Raw genomic sequence first — 16,088 nt, forward strand, 5'->3', positions numbered from 1 at the left:
AGGGGACAATAAGAAGAATTTACATTAGATTGAATTGTGCGATGAGAGTTGAGATTGATAGTTGACAGAAATAGGAGGATTGAAATACTAAGGATGGAAGATACTCACATTTTGTTTGAATGAACAGATCACGGGATGTTGACTACTCCTGATAAAATCAACCTAGGTACTTTGACATATTATAATTTCTAGGACATACATAGTTGCGTTTTGTATGGCATGGGCTGGCTAGGGTAAACCTATCACGTGAATAGGAGAGTGTTGGTTAAATATCAAATTCAGTGTAGTAGTAATTGCGAAACCCAGTGGCCTAGTTGGTAAGTTGATCACGAGCCATATCTGCTCCAGACTATCCTCTCTAGGTCAGTCACCTGGGTTCGAGCCCCAAGGACCGCAAGTCGCGCTAGGAATTTCGCACTCGTGGCGCTGGGCTTGTCCATTCTTTTTTGTCACATATTATACACAAAGGAATAGTTTGCAAGAGAGGCATGAGGATGTATTTTCGGTAGTTCTTTCAGTAGTATAAATAACTCTTGACAGTTTGATATCCTCCTAGTACGCCCCATATATCATATTTGCTATGACGTTCTGTCGGAGGCGTTCATAAATTCCGGTTTCAGCTCATGGACATGCCTGTAACTAGAATATCATTGGCATTTCAATTTACCATTTGCAACTACCAGATTTCTGACCACGATACACAAGAGTCATGGTGGTGGTGGTGGCCGCCGTGCCCGAATTCATCTCAGCATTGTCACATCCCATCTCCTTCTTCTCAATCTCGTGTATGACAACCGTCGTAGGATTCGTAGGATTCGTGGGATGAGCCTCGGTAAGTATGGAGATGTTTGTAGCTGTGGGTGCCTCTGGGACTTGCTCGGTGGCCCTCTTAGACCTCTCGACAGCCCTTCTGGTGGCCCTCTCAGCCTCCTTGGCCCTGTTGACAATTTCGACGGCAACTTTTATTGGCTGTCGGTGATAGATCCGGCAGCAACATTTGTAGTGATACACACCTCCGTCGAATTAATAGTGGGAGAGCTCGCCCGACTGGTTGCCCTGTAGCTGGGTTATATTGTTAGTCCCATCCTCCAAGATGCCTGCCATCAGAGGAAGCGCCTACTTACGAATTCAATGCCCATTCTATGCAGACGGCGGCGCGCTCCACGACTCTTGTTTCACTGCATTCGTAGCCGGTCATAATAGGCAGCGGTCTCCTCGTCCCAATCCTTGATGAGCAAGGCTTCGTCAGCCATGGTGCCGTCTCCATTGGCCCCGGTGGGCTCGATACCCTTTTCCATGATGTTTTTCGGTCGTTTTTGTAGTTGGGCTTGATGAGATTGTGGCGACAAGGATGAAAGTGGAGATGGAAGTGAGCAGGAAGAAGTGGTGAGAGAAGGTGTCTACTTAATGAGTGGTTGAGACGTGCCAACGCGTGTCTCGCTCAATAACGTTTGCTGTCTACATTTGCTATCTAGTCACGCCCACTCTAGAACATCAACATGTCCGTCGCAATTGAAGAGACCAATACTATAGACATGAGCATAAAATATATAGGAATAGATATGATTATGAGGATATACGTCCTTTCGCCGTCAGGTCGTTCTAGCTATCCCATTGTCCTTTTTTTTTTTCTTTCACCTTTCGTATTATATATATATTTCTCACTTTTCACCCACCTTTCTCTCTCTCTAAGCATAACCTTTGACAAACCCAGAGAAAGATTGATTATATATCTGATCATTACTACTATACTACTACGTATACCACCTGTTGATTCATTCCGCTGTCCGCTGTCCCGAGGATGCAGATTAAGTTAGGGCACGGGTATCCACATGAGGATCGACATGCAACTAAGAACGGGGTCTCGATAGTATTGCAGGGATACGAATGAGGAAAAAGGGATGTATGCTTTCATTGAACTGAACATATCATTGAACTCAGCCCTCTACTTTGTTACAAAAACCAAAAGCAACAAAAAAAGACAAGTACCCCTGTCCATACTAAAGTGTGGCTTTATGTGGCACAGTGGTTCCTGATCACGTGTCAATTTGCCTCAACCTCAACCAGTGGTCGACAATCAATTTTTTTCCGAGGGGCAAATAAAATTGCCCGGATATCAATTTAAGGCCAATACACTGTACACACACCCGTGTACACAGCCTCCAAGTGTAGGTGGTCAATCCCCGCCACGAAAACACATATCACAACCCTCAAAGGCCGACAACTCCCAACCACCGTCAAAGGAACGCAGATCAACCCTATACGTCCGTTCCCATTCACCCGAAACGCCGAGTCCTAGGACAAAATGTTCGAAGACTTCTCCTTCACCTCGCCCTCGTCGCGACCCTCCCGCCTAGCCCTCGACCCAGACGACCGCCTAATGGTCGACAGCGACAGCAACCTCATCTCCCCACTCTCCTCTCGCTGTCCCTCGCCGCAATCGCAACGCTTCCGCAACATCTCCCGCTCCCGCTCTCACTTCCACCGCAACCAACCCCCAACATCCGTCCCCTTCCCCTACGACCATAAACGCCTCTCCATCTCAACCCTAACTCAAAAACTACACGAACACACCCTCGCCCCTACAGACAGAGAGAGACACACACCCGGACGTCGCTACCCAGGCGTTCGAACAGTCCTCACACCCCCAGACACAGACAACTCCGACGACTCAGTCGACTACTCCTCCCCCTCCGCCTCATCAACAACAAGCCCAACCTTCAACCCCCCAGACCTCCCATCAGACCTACCAGATTTCGGCCTCGGACATCCGTTCTACCCGCAGTCGCAGCCGTACCAGCAAGACGTGCGCATCCAACGCCAGCAGATCTCTAGATTGCAATGCAATGAGTCTGAGGTGGAGGCTATGCAGCGCTCGCTGCTAGATGAATCGTCGCCTGTTTCTGCGGACTTCCGCGACGAGGATGATTGTCATCCTAGCTCGCTGCCGCCGCGATCGTCGCCGCGGAGGAGGGCTGTTACGCTTGCGCGGAGTCGGTTTGGGCCTGAGGGGGTTGGGGAGGGGAGGAGGAGGAATAGTTCTTCTGGGGCTGTTTTGGCGAGTCGGGTTGAGAAGAATCATTATGGAGGGGTTGTAGGGAAGAGGAACGAGCAGGGGCTAAGGAGGAAGAGTCTTGTTAGCGCGGCTTTGGCGTCAATGGTTGAGAGGGATGATGATTGAGTGGAGTATGGGGTTGCTTAAGGTGGATTTGGATTGGAGGTGTACATACTCTAGATGTCGATTTTGATACCCTTATATAAAGAAAGAAAGGAACATTCCAACTATCTACACGTGTGGGTTGTAGATCGATCTAGCATTCTATCTAGCATTCTGACACATTCCTTGGTTGTAGCATACATAGTCATACACTGATTGGGATTCATACAAAGGCGATCACAACCACAAAGACTACTATTCGAGATATAATTTATAAGTTGAGAAGTTGAAATAACCGGAAAACTGACTAGGTCAAATGTAAATTGATATAGATACAATGGGTCTCAGACCCAAATAGAAATAATAAAAAGAAGTAATAGCGAAGGATTATGGTAGAAGAACAAAAGAAAAGAATCCAGACATGTAGTCCATCCAACACCCGAGCGCCACGCTCACCACAATAAAAATTAAAATAGAATACCCGGTCCAAAAGCTGGATTCCAGAGCAGGCCAAGTTCACAGAACTGCCTAATTCCCATGCTTCCAGCTGAAGAACTTCCTCAACCCCTTCCTCTGCGCCCCGCTCTTCCGCTCATCACTTTTTCTCCGCTGGAACTCGAATCGCGGACTGGTCTCGCCAGAGCGCGCCCCTCGCTGCAGCTCATCCAGTGCGCGTGCAGGACTTCCCCGTAACCCCATCGTCTCGGCGTTCGCAGCTGCGAGGACGGACTGGACATGTGGGTCCAGGTACACCGGGTCATAGGTGTAGGGATCGTAGGGGGTGGAGTAATGGGGGAGCTTGGAAGTGGAGACGGAGGTTGGGTAGGGATAGGCGGGGTCGAACGAGGAGTAGATGGGTATGGGGGAGTCACCTGGTGTGTCGAGAGGGCTTTCGCGGGGTGTTGGTGCTTGCGAGTATGAGAAGTGCTGATCAGTTGTTTGGTCTGAGTCGAACAAGATGCCTCTGTCGCGATCGTCGACTTGGGCCCAATCGCCGTTTGCGTAGACGGGTGAGCCAGGCTCGCCAATCTCGCTTTCTGAGTAGAAGGTTTGTGTTGATGGGGTGGAGGGTCGGTTGGAGAACTCTAGGTTTGGGAGGTTGGACTTCTCTGTGGGGGTCACGTATGACTGTGCGACCTCTCCATCGCTGCGTGGGTGGTCGTTGTAGGTTTGGATGCGCAGACCGTTGTCTTCAGTGTGCTGTGCAGGTCGGCTCCAGTAGTTGAAACCTTGTTCATTGATAGAATAGTCTGATAGAGACTGGATGCGTTCGTGGGTTCGCTGTGAGGATGCAATTTCCGTGGGTTGACCTTTGGGTGTTAGGGAATCGGCCTGGAGAGAGGTGTACAACGAGTTGGTGGAGTAGAATGATGGTAATGAGGCATCTGTGAATTGGGACAGGGATACCCGGTCCAGTCCTTGGTCGATGGAGAAAGTAGAGTCTCGCTGATTGTCCGAGGAGACCACGGAGCAATTATCAACGTCTTCAATATATGAGACGATGCGTGCTAGATCCAGCGACTTGCGCGGATTCAGGATCTCAAAGCAGGCGCCACCGTGTGAGACGGTGGCAACGGCCTGCGTACTGGCCAGCATTGAGTCCGAGGGTTGAGGTTTGGCACGCTCAGCTTCTTCCGCTTGAGCCTGGGCCCTTTGTTGAAGCTTTTCACGAAATGTATTCTGAACCTTTTATCAGTGAGTTGGTTCCTTGCTTGGAGTATTTTAGATTACTTACCAGTCGCTTCCTATTTGGTCTCGCACGAGTCCCAAGATCCGAGGCAACAGGTAATCGTGAGCTTTGGGCAGCTTGATAATGAACTATTGAACTGTTAATCAAGGTTCCTGGAGATTTGACCAAAGAAAGTTAATGGGACAAAGCTTACCAGTCTGGGCTTCCCCGATCTCGGGCTCTTCACTCCACTGAGAGACGATACTATGGGAGTAGGAAGGGGAAAGTGGCGGAGGACTCGAGGCCACAGAGGATACAGATACAGGATAAGAGATGGGAAGGGCGGAGGGACGATTCAAATGCAATGCAGCAGTTTTTCGCTTCAATTTCCTTCCTGTATGATCGACAGGATCGCCAATGCGGTCTGCGGATTTGGAGAGGAACTTATGGTAATCGTGGATGGAAAGGGCCCCCGTGATACGAGATTTGATGGATCGAGGGGGAAGGGACAAAGCGTCTGGTGAGTCTAAAAAGGGTTTGGAGGGAGTAGTACATGCATGATGGTCATGTATTTCGAGGCACTTATGACAGAGAGGACTGTCCAGCAGTTCACCATGCCATGTACCATTGGCAGCGGAGTAGTTGATGTTTTCGTTCATATCTTGCAAGTTGATCTCGTATGAAGACCTGCTTCTTCGCTTCTTCTGTTCTCGGACCTTTTTAGGTTGTGGACATATCTGATGCAAGTAGATCGAATCCACTTCTCCACACTGAATTTGATTCGTCAGATTTACGCCGCAAGGGGGAAATAGGTCGCAATGAATGAATAGATCACAATAAATAAAACTGCAAGGTACAGAAATGCAGGAATAGTAAAGAAATAATTTTATAAAGAAAGAGAATGGGAATGTGCCTGGATCTGGATATCCACCTTAATACCCACGTTATCCCATGAGGTAACCAGTCCCCAGTCGAACCAGTCGACTTGAACGGGGAAGCCGATTAGGCCGAACCAATCCCAATGAAGAAGAGAGAGAAAAGAGAGAAGAGAGAAAATGATAGAGAAGAAGTCCAGACCCTCAGGGGGGACCCACGGTTCATCAAGTGGTTAACGTCATTGGGAAAAGTCGGTCAGTCGATTTTATATTTGATGGGAGATACAATGCTATTTTATAGAATATGTACTCAAACAAAGAACACAATACTATTCTATAATATTCAAGAATAGACCATTGTGCCCAAATCACTTGCAGATGATCTCAGCCTCGATCGACGTTTTAGTGCCCACCCTCCCGCCTCCATCTCTAACCAATCATCCACATCAAATTCCAATCTTCACCATTACGCCTCTCTAAGTCCAGAACCAGTCAGCGTACAGAACAGCCCTGTCTTAGCTCAAGGCTGAGGGCGAAAAAAAATCGACCTTTGGGCAGTGGCGGTCGTAATACCTATGATTGGTTATCCGGTTCTAATTCGAATGTGGCAAGTGAAAGAGATTTTTCTGTCTCCACTACCAACATCATGACTTGGTCATTCGTGTCGGACTTCCTGAGTGGATCGGTATGCACGGAGTACGGCATTTTTGCAGTGATGCACCGTTGATGTAGTCCCGTAAGGGGAATTTTCTATTGGGTCATGTGATTCTGGCTGAACTTCCGGGTCTCAGGAGAACTTGTACGGGAGTACGGAGTACGGAGTAATGGACTGGACTGGGCTGGACTTCTTACTCTTCCATGGTCGGGCACCTTGTACCTCGTACCTGGAAGTAACAAGGCATATATGCAGATACAGATCAGCATGCCAGCTCATCTTTAATCTGCCCAAGTCATCTGCAATACGACTGCAACCCCCCAGGTTTGTGTTTCACATGCATTTTAAACGGGTTGCTGCCTCGCTGCCCCAGGCTCAGGTGATTCTACACATTGTGGTACAGAGGCTTCCAAAGTGGCTATCCGAGTACTCTGTACAACATACGGAGTATACTCGGATGATACCGCGTGTACGAACTGGGATCGACACCCTGGTGGATCTGAAATAGATCTGAAATAGATCTGGATAAAGATTCCGCTTTATACAAACTCCCCTCATGCAGCTAAAACTAAATAAACATATAAAAAGCAATTTAAGATAATGCGGTGGTATCAAACTGAAGCAATGAAGAACAAAAGTGAACTCAGAAAAATCAAACTTAAAAGGGAAAAAAAAGGAAAAAAAGAGAAAGGGCCAATAACTATGCACGTATGTATGCAAGGGCCAACCACGTCGATCCCCAAGCCTCTCAGTACCGTTTATACTTCTAAAACTGGAGTTAGTCACAGCCACACACAAAACGTTGGAAAAGCCACTTACATCTTCCATCTTGCGCCGATTGCTCGGGTCAAGGGTATTCCCCGCACCAAGGAGAGTTTGTCCCACGGCCTTGGACACTCCGATAGCCGGTCGGAGGATGACCGTGGGAGCACGCTTCCATACTGCCTTTGCTGCGGCCTTGGCGCTCCCACTCTCAACTACCTCCCCAGGTACCGCGACGATCGCGTCTCGTGCCAGGAGTAAATCGCGCTCGAGCCCACTAAATGCCCCCCGCAGTCCCTGTACCACCCCGACCGGTTGATCAGCGTACAGTGAGATCTTCTTTGCTTCGTCTTCCTCCAAGGAATCGTCGGCTGGTGCATTGGGGGCGGTCAGCAGGTCCTCTGCACCTTGAAGGACGGTCTGTGTGCCAATGGCAAGTTTTGCACCGAGTTTGACCAGCTCATTAGAGGTTGTCTTGGCAAAAGCTAGAGCGCCCTTTTGGATGCTACGCACGATTCGGCCGTCCTTTCTGTATTCCCGCATTGGGACGACGACTAGGTCGCGCACGCCACCACCAACGTTAACTAGAGAGCGGATCGGCGCAAGACCGGCGAGTACACCGGGAAGTTGGTTCTGCTTGACATCTGGCATCCAGATGTCGTTCAGAGTTTGGCCCATTCGGTCGAATCCGGACACTCCGTAAATGATTACATGTCGTAGCACCATGTCGGCGCCATCCAGGATGAAGAAGTTCATAAACTCAGTTGTGCGGCCGGACCGGAGTCCTGCGTAATCGACCCGCTTGGGCTTGAAGTCTAATTTGACTTGGACGGCGTTGATCTCTACTCGCTGCAAGAATGGAACATCGCCCGGGGCATCGGACAGTTTGGCAGTCTCATCCCTGAACTCGAAGAATCGACTCATGAAGTCGAGAGCGTCTTGGTCAACATGCAGCCGGAGTGGTAGAATAGTGGCCTAGAAATCAAGTTAAATTCAGATCTGAGTAATTGATGACTTGGGTAACAAACCTTGAGAACAATCTCAGATGCAGCTAGCTCAGGCACAGGTTTCACAGTCAGCATTTCTAGGTGAACCATGCTCGTACCACTCTCCTTTTCGCCAGCCTCACGCATGTAGGTTGCGAACTTTTTCCATGTGGAAGTTGGAACGTGATCATAGATTTCCAGATCCTTGACCCGTACATCTAACGAGCTCTGCGTCTCTTCTGAACCCGGTGGGAAGATAATCAGATCAGCAGAGACACCCTTCAACTCAAATGTCATCTTATGGTGCTTGCTCCGATGCAGACGTAATTTCTTTTCCCTCTTAGAAGTTGGCCGGCCCTGGTGACTTCCAGCCCCAGTCACGGTAGTGGTTGTTGCGTAGCTCCCAGTCTCGCTGGTGAAATCATCGATCTCATGATTGATCTCACGATGGAGTTCCCGTGGGTCCTTGTTGGCTGGAATGCCGATGTAAATGGAGTTGAAGAGGAAATCGCCAATGACGGACTCCTCTTCATCTTCGGCCGAAGGTGATATCCGCGAGCCCTTGGAACGGCGTTCTGTGGCCTTGGTCTCCACGTCCTTGACAGCCTTTGATATTGTGTCACGGGTGCGCTGCCAGTCATAACCATCAAATAGATTCCAAATGAAATGCACGTCCCGAACGCGCACACGCAAAGGACTCCGCTCGAGCTTCGTGTCATTGGTGAGGCCATAGGTGTTCTGGGTAGAGTCCCACCGATGAGCGGTTCCACCGACAGCTGATTTCTTTGCAAAATGATCCTCCTGGAAGTCCAATTCTGTCATGCTGGAAGATACTTGGTATTGAGAATGGAAGCTGTCTAGTAGATCATCGGTGCCCACTTCCATGCCTTCAACACCCACACCACCAGAGCCGCCCTTCACGGGATAAAAATCGCTGACGTATTCAAGCTCGTCGGTCAGCTGATCTTCTCTGGATGATCCTTGGGGGATAGTTGCCAGATCATTATTGGGGAGAGTTGGATGGGCAGCAAATGCGTCCCCGGTGAACGAGGCAAACATATCTTGGATGGGCATGACCTCTGTTCGATATTTGATGTTGACACTCGGTGGAGTTGGAGGCTGAAGTCCATTCATGATGCTGATAAGCGTTTGAGTTGAATCCGCACAGGTCTCAAGTATCAACAGATCATCTCTCAGCTCAACGTCCAAAGACTTTGTCCCATCCTCAGCGCTGGTGAGTTTGACACCAGCGGTTGCCGATGAGATGGTAGAAACAGGAACATAGCCTTCATCGATATACGCTTGAGCCTGCGTGTCCTGGGGAACGACCGAGCCCCGTTGGTGAAGGTTATAGGCACCTTCATGGTACACGTCGTCGATGATCATGAGCGAGGCTTTCCTAATATCCAACGATGCTTCCGCAGATTCGCCTCCATACATACTGCCTTCGAACTTGGCATTGGTGAGGACTGCAAGGCCCTTTGCGGGGGAATTGCGAGGGTTGAGGCCAATAACACAATCTCGGAACACTACTGCGACTTTGATCGGCTTCGCCGAGGGGGTAGATTCATTCGATATCGGTCGCCCTGTCATCAAAGGTGATGGCATTGAGTGCTCTGCAAGATTGGCGATAGAGTTAACCATACTACTAGCCAAATCTCCGCTCATCTTGTCGCCACCTAAACCAAGGAAGGCCGTAACGGATGGTACCGTGTACTCGACAAGGAGGTTGTGCAGTTTGATCTTGTAGGTAGGATCCATCTCATCGGGTATGAAGCGGGCCATGAGGACAGGCGGATATGGCTTGTCTGGATCCTGAGATTTGTTTGGCGGCCACAATGCATGCCCCACCAGCTCTTCGTCATCATTCCGACTGACGGTCATCGTTCCGATTTGGGCTGCAGTGAGCGAAGGCATGGTGATGTGTGCAACTTCAATATCGGTAAGTTGACTTTGTATGTCCCCGACTTCTCCACCAACGTGGACATGCCCCTGGAAGTCACGGACCAGCATCAAAGTAAGAATACCAGGGCGATCGTCTTCCGGCAAATATTTGGTCACATTGGAAAGCCGACTCAGCTCGACAGCAAGGGACGAGAGAGGCTCTAACCCACTTGTATCTAAAATGGAAGTTTCCAAGCGCCCCACTGTCGCACGGAGAACAGATCCTTGTCGTCGCTGGCGCAATAGTGTGTCTAGCATGATATCATCTTCCACTTCGAATTTGTCCTGGGATGGGGTAATCAATGTCAAAAGACGATCCAGGTCGATCTCCTTCGGGGCAAAAAGGAACTCAAGGCGGATGTTGTTCAGGGTGATTTTAGCAGGAGCGTCAGCTGAGCCATCATCAATTGGAAGGGGTCCAATCAGTTTCGCCTTGTCTATTTGAATGCCAATCCCTTCGAACCTGCTCACAATTTTGACAGCGGTCGTCGTGATTTGAAGACAATGATTTTCTCCAGTAACATCCAACAGGACGGCACCGACCCGGGCATTGACTTTCCACAGGGTTGAAGTTCCCTTGGTCGAGTCAACAGCTGGGGCGGGTGTCTCAAAATGCACACCGCGGGGGCGCTGTTTGGAAAGTGGCGGGCAGCCCTTGACTGTGGACACGGATGACATGGAACTGCCAAGTTCGAGAATGGTACTCAGGCCACCCATCCAGCCCAAAACCTCTTCCAGTCGTTGTATATTGAGATTGATATGGAGAGGCAAGGTGGAGATGTCAATTTTAGCCAGATCTGCCGACTTGATCAAAGACATAGAGATATCTCCTTGCGAAGGGGATAAAACATCACGCGTAGATTCACGCATCTTCAATCTTTCATCAAAGAATATGATATCTTCTGAGGCGAAACCGAATGCAAACTTGGACACGTTGACATTCAGCTTGGTAGTTGTACTTTGAGCTGAAAGGCGAGCATCGAGATTAGATAGAGTAAGACGAAGAATCACATCTTCCATGCTGTAGGGAGGAGACGAAGGCGAGCCACTATTGTCGGACGAATAGACATGCCCCGAAACGCGTTCGATGAATTTTACTGAAAGCATATGCACGACAAGATGAACAGGTGGTGTGCGCGTAGGTTGCTGATTTTGCGGCTGCTTCTCAGCCGGATCTTTTTCAGCCGTACCAAGAGCGTGAGAGAATCTTTGTCCTATCTTGGTTAGAAGCCAACCAGTTCCAATATCAAAATGGACGGAGGCACAGAACACTTCCAGGGCGATTTCAGGTAGTTCGGTCCCAGCACTTGGCCCAACCCGTGGCTCAGCAGAGCCTTTTTCGAACCTCGTAGATCTGTAAGCTCTAGAGGCAAATAGACTTTCATCAGGTGCGGAGTCCCCGAAGCTAGCTGTGGATTCATTCAAGTCACTGCCTGTGTACTCCTTTTGTGGGATAGGCGACGGCTCAGCTGGCGCTTCTTCGTCGGAATCAGGAGGTGAGAACCACAGCAAAACCTTGTCGACAGTCAATATCGACTTTGTCATTTCATTGTTTCTATGCAACCCATGAGATGATGGAGCTGATGGTCTGTCCTTGTGCAATGTCTGGGATTGGGCTGGGTTGTCCAAATCATGTTGTTCGGCGATGTTGTCTTCTGATGGTGCTATATATCTTGAATTCGCTTCATTCGCTTCATTCGCTTCATTCGCTTCATTCGCTTCATTCGCTTCATTCGCTTCATTCGCTTCATTCGCTTCATTTTCAACTTGAGTATCCTGTGCCGGATAAGTAGGTGCAATGCTTTTAGATCGGTCATCAAAAGCACTTCGAGAGTTTGATGTACTATCAAACGAACCCCATGCGCCTGGCATGTGTGGCATAAAGCTCCCATTCGCATCCTGGCTAATAGCACTCATGTAAAGACTTTGCGCTTCATTGTGGGAGAAAAGCGTAGATTCGTTGAGATCGGCATTCGGTGTTTCTTCTCGTGAACCCGTGCTGTCAGGCTCTGAGGGCAGAGGAGATGTACTAGAATGATGGGACGTCTCCATCAACTGTGATCTTTCATTATGTTCGTTTTCGTCGTAGTCATTGTAATGCCGTGTGGATTGCGTGATTTCGTCAATTTCAGAGCCAATTTGGCTGTGATGTGTGCTTGAAGTTTGGGACATATGATAGCTGTCAGAGGGAATTAATGGTTCGCCAGAGTATTCATCCTGTGGGCTCCGATGCAAGCTTTGTGGAATACCAGATAAGTGGCTTCTCCATTCACTCCCAACACGTCGGTCTTCTTGGGGATGTATCGCCGGTGGCTGCTCATCACCAAAATCGTCGAATTGAGTGTCAATCACCGAATCTAGGTACCCCGGGTTATCTTGGAAGGGGTCATCTCCAAATATTTGAGAATCCTCCATATATCCACCGTGGTGACTACCTGACTCCGAGTCCGCGTCTGAGAATCGACCATCCCGGGAAAATGCAGATGCCTCTAAGCTGTCTGTGGTTTTACTTAAATGTCCGAAACCTTGCGACGGCTCGAAAATGGTTGATTGAGTCATAGATAGGGGTTCTTCGACAGATTGCTCCAATGGAGAGGGCGATGGCGCTCTGCTCGATGGCTGGCTCCCCTTTGACCGCATAGTCGTCGACGGAGACGCAGGGGCGGCGAAGCGAGAGTAGTTTGAAAATACTGATGGGTCTGAAACTAAACCAACATTGATATCTGCAATTGAGATGAGCCGCTTCCCTTCTCGGAATGGAAGACCCTCTTGCGGGTCAACGGTTTTCTCAGACACCCCGTGTACATCGATTTTTCCGACACTCAACAGACCCGCGACAAGATCCGGCTGATTTTCAGGCTGCCGCTTTGAGGTACCATCTTGCTTCAATTCCATGTCCACGCGCACAACTGCATCTTTGATCTTGAGTTGAAATCGATCCACGACCCCTTTCAAGAACCCAGCCACAAAGCTCGGCAGTGATAGAGTCTCACTCCCAAGACCCAGCTCGTCATTGTCATCGACGGACCAGGCTAACGGGTCGTGGGGCAGGACTTGCGACTGCGACGATATTGCGGCCTGTAGCTCTTCCCTTTCCTCTTTTGGTTCGGACTCAAGGAATGACTCCGCAAGACCAGACGGTGTGGGCACCGCCAGGGAATCACCCTTTTTACCTTTCCCTTTCCCATGATGTCCCTTTTTCGGTTCCTCTGACAATAACCGAATATGTACGTCGATGCCATTTGCCTCACATAGGATCCCGCTATTGTGGAAATCGGCAGGAAGTGTGATTCGAAGGAAGTGAACTCGGGCGCTGAGTAGCTCGCACGACGGAGGAAGATTAATTAGAGTCGATAGTTTCTATCCCGCAATGTAAATAGTCAGCCCGCACTGTACCACAGGTCGCGTTTGATGATCACGAGCCCCGCCGCCCGCGGAGGGTGTATCACTCACTTCTAATTTGAGGCCAATATCCCTCAACTCGACGGTGGACCGTTGTCCCCAGCGGATGCCTAGGTTATCTGGATCCAAGGCCTCTGTGTCGACCAGGCCCAGACGAGATAGGGCGTATTTGAGGAGCCGCTTCTGAAAGAACGATGGCATGAAGTACGACGCCATCGTGACTGAGAGCCGAGACGGGGCTCGTTCATATGTGGACTCGTATCATCGAAAATACCTTAATGAAAACAGTAAAGCAGCCAGCTCCGACAAAGCGGAGTGGATGAGTCGTGAAGGGGGGGAATGTTCAACAATGACGTTCCCGCACCTGATAAAGGCGATAAGTGACCCGAGTCAGGCGCCGACGTGCCAACTCACCGATAGACACCAAATTTGACCAATTACTGTGTTATTGACTTGTGATATGTCTCAAATCACTTCAATAATTACAAAACTTGACCTGCAACAGTTGGATTATTACCAAAAAAATCGCCTTTCATGTCCTCATTTTTGTCCTAAGCTAATATTGTAGGTATGTGACTCGTATATTGATCAACATTAGATCTTCAGTCATCGCCAGCATCAAATTCAGCGAACTCCAGCACAATCCACTCGCAGAATTTCTCGAAATCCGAACCGAAGTCCCGCAGGCGATCAGATTTCAATCCCTTCCCCATTACCCCATTCTGAATGCCAGCTTTCCAGTCGGCGGTCGACTGGTCTTCATAGCAGCTCCACCGAATGGAGTTCTGCGCCATCATTGATAGGCCGATCAAATCCACATTTTCCAGCCCCTGCAAAGCCTGCCAGAAATCGTGCGTCAATCCATTCCTTCCGTGGCCAAGAATCGCGGGGTCGTCGTTGCACAGCGAAACGGGGACACCTCTGGACAATAGTGCGGGCAAAGGATGGGATTTGATGGAGCTAGCAAGGCGGAGCACTTCGTTGGAGATTGGGCAACATTCAATGAGGATCTTCTTCTCTTTGACTAAATCAATGAGCAGAGGATGCTTGTAGAGCGAGAACCCATGGCCGATTCGGCGAGTGCCAAGAAGGATAGCATCGAATAGGTTGTTATCCGTCGCGTCGCCATCGCCGAGACATTCTCCAGCGTGGAAAAAGAAGGGAATATCGACGTCTTCTTCCGCACATTGCTTTCGGAACCAAAAGAGCACCGGGACTAGGTCGACTAGCGGCCTCCCGTTATCCTCTTGGCCGACAACATCAAACCCACTGATCAGAGTCGGGAACTCCTGCTTCGTTTCGATGCACTGCTTCATACTATTGACAATCAACTCATTGGAGAACCACCGGAGTGTAGTCCAAATAATGCGAGCATCGTAGAAGTCTTTCCCTTCATCCGTCTGTTTGAACTGAGCTATGACATCCTCCACCACACGACACCACTCGAAATAGTCTTCTTCGGGTTTGTCGCTTCCTTCTTTCCGGAATTCGAAGACAAATCCAATGCGGAATTCCACGTATCGAATTCCATCCTGAGCAAGCTGTCCGAGTAACCGGCGGAAACAGGCACGGAAGATAGGCTCGTACATCAAGATCGAGTCGACGATGGGGAACGTCTTTGTGAAGATAGACCAAATTGCGTCTACTCCATGATGGTGATGATACGAATGCTCCGGCAGAAGAACACATCGACTATTCAACCATTCCCGGAAACCCTTTTCTCCCCCCTTAGGGAAAGAGGAGGCGGCTTTCTGAATCGAGATCAGCGAGGAGGCCTCGTATGTCTCCGACCAAATACTCGGCTTGTCCTCGGATGTTTCTAGAGGCTGCGAGGAATACTTGAAATACACAGGCGCTTCTTCGTAATCCTTGGCTGTGATCAGTGGTTTTGGTGCGAACATGTGTATGCCGGGCGTGGTGAATGCCTGATCAATCAGGAATTCAATGTCGAACATAGCGTCCATATGGGCGTGTAGGAGTGACCCCTTTGGCATCTTTTCCACGATTTTCCATAGTTTAGTCTTTTCCATGCGGCCTTTGGCCAGGTTGAACATGACACCGGGGTAGAGGATCTCATCTGCTTGGTGAGCTATAGCCTCTTCTAATCCGCTTGTCCACACCTCGTTCTGTTCCTGGGATCGGATCTGCGACACGATCTTCGCTGCCCGGGCAGCGATCGGTGATAGAGATTTGCGCAGATTTGCATCTATAAAAAATGGTCAGATGGATTTTTTTGTGCTTGGTTTGAGTGGGAAATTACCATGACGTCGCTTTTGCTCTTCCATAATTAAAGCATCGCGTCCCTTTAGATATTGTTGGATGAAGGGATCCCCGACCTGAGGGATACCTTCCTCCAGTTCCCATTCACTCTCTGTATTTGCCATGATGTTTTGTTCCAAGAAAAAAAAATGTTGTAGAGTGAACCAGAATTGTCGGGAGGGGCAAGATATGGTCCCCGCGCCTTATCCGTTTTCGTCCCCAGGGGTATCGATTTTATTTGATTGGCGTAAACTCGAAATGATTCAAATATTTTGATGTAACATCGGATGAGATGTCTTGGTTTACCCGCATTTAGCATGGCATATACAATATAGTATTCCCATAGTATACTCATACTAAGTAGAACCTAAATGGTACC

General features: G+C 49.2%; 5 protein-coding genes across 5 annotated transcripts; 1 reads left to right on the forward strand and 4 right to left on the reverse strand.

Annotated features, from left to right (window-relative positions):
• Positions 1-663: 663 nt before the first annotated feature.
• PGRI_002090 (uncharacterized protein) lies at positions 664-1,298 on the reverse strand (the record flags this gene model as incomplete). The annotated part of the gene is made up of 3 exons (XM_040787922.1): positions 664-969; positions 1,014-1,056; positions 1,180-1,298. 3 exons carry the CDS (start codon positions 1,296-1,298, stop codon positions 664-666), a joined length of 468 nt encoding a protein of 155 aa, XP_040651694.1.
• Positions 1,299-2,305: 1,007 nt separating this feature from the next.
• PGRI_002100 (uncharacterized protein) lies at positions 2,306-3,181 on the forward strand (the record flags this gene model as incomplete). Its single annotated transcript, XM_040787923.1, has 1 exon — positions 2,306-3,181. The coding sequence occupies one exon, from the start codon at positions 2,306-2,308 to the stop codon at positions 3,179-3,181; it is 876 nt and encodes a 291-aa protein (XP_040651695.1).
• A 504-nt stretch (positions 3,182-3,685) lies between these two features.
• Positions 3,686-5,485, reverse strand: PGRI_002110 (oxidoreductase, short-chain dehydrogenase/reductase family; the record flags this gene model as incomplete). Its single annotated transcript, XM_040787924.1, has 3 exons — positions 3,686-4,837; positions 4,893-4,975; positions 5,041-5,485. The coding sequence occupies 3 exons, from the start codon at positions 5,483-5,485 to the stop codon at positions 3,686-3,688; spliced, it is 1,680 nt and encodes a 559-aa protein (XP_040651696.1).
• A 1,619-nt stretch (positions 5,486-7,104) lies between these two features.
• On the reverse strand, positions 7,105-13,666 carry atg2 (uncharacterized protein; the record flags this gene model as incomplete). Its single annotated transcript, XM_040787925.1, has 4 exons — positions 7,105-7,122; positions 7,176-8,093; positions 8,147-13,408; positions 13,502-13,666. 4 exons carry the CDS (start codon positions 13,664-13,666, stop codon positions 7,105-7,107), a joined length of 6,363 nt encoding a protein of 2,120 aa, XP_040651697.1.
• A 386-nt stretch (positions 13,667-14,052) lies between these two features.
• Positions 14,053-15,834, reverse strand: PGRI_002130 (putative CECR1 family adenosine deaminase; the record flags this gene model as incomplete). Its single annotated transcript, XM_040787926.1, has 2 exons — positions 14,053-15,656; positions 15,711-15,834. 2 exons carry the CDS (start codon positions 15,832-15,834, stop codon positions 14,053-14,055), a joined length of 1,728 nt encoding a protein of 575 aa, XP_040651698.1.
• Positions 15,835-16,088: the final 254 nt, after the last annotated feature.

The sequence above is a fragment of the Penicillium griseofulvum genome (genome assembly GCF_001561935.1).
Source record: "Penicillium griseofulvum strain PG3 chromosome Unknown contig_79, whole genome shotgun sequence".
NCBI lineage: Eukaryota > Fungi > Ascomycota > Eurotiomycetes > Eurotiales > Aspergillaceae > Penicillium > Penicillium griseofulvum.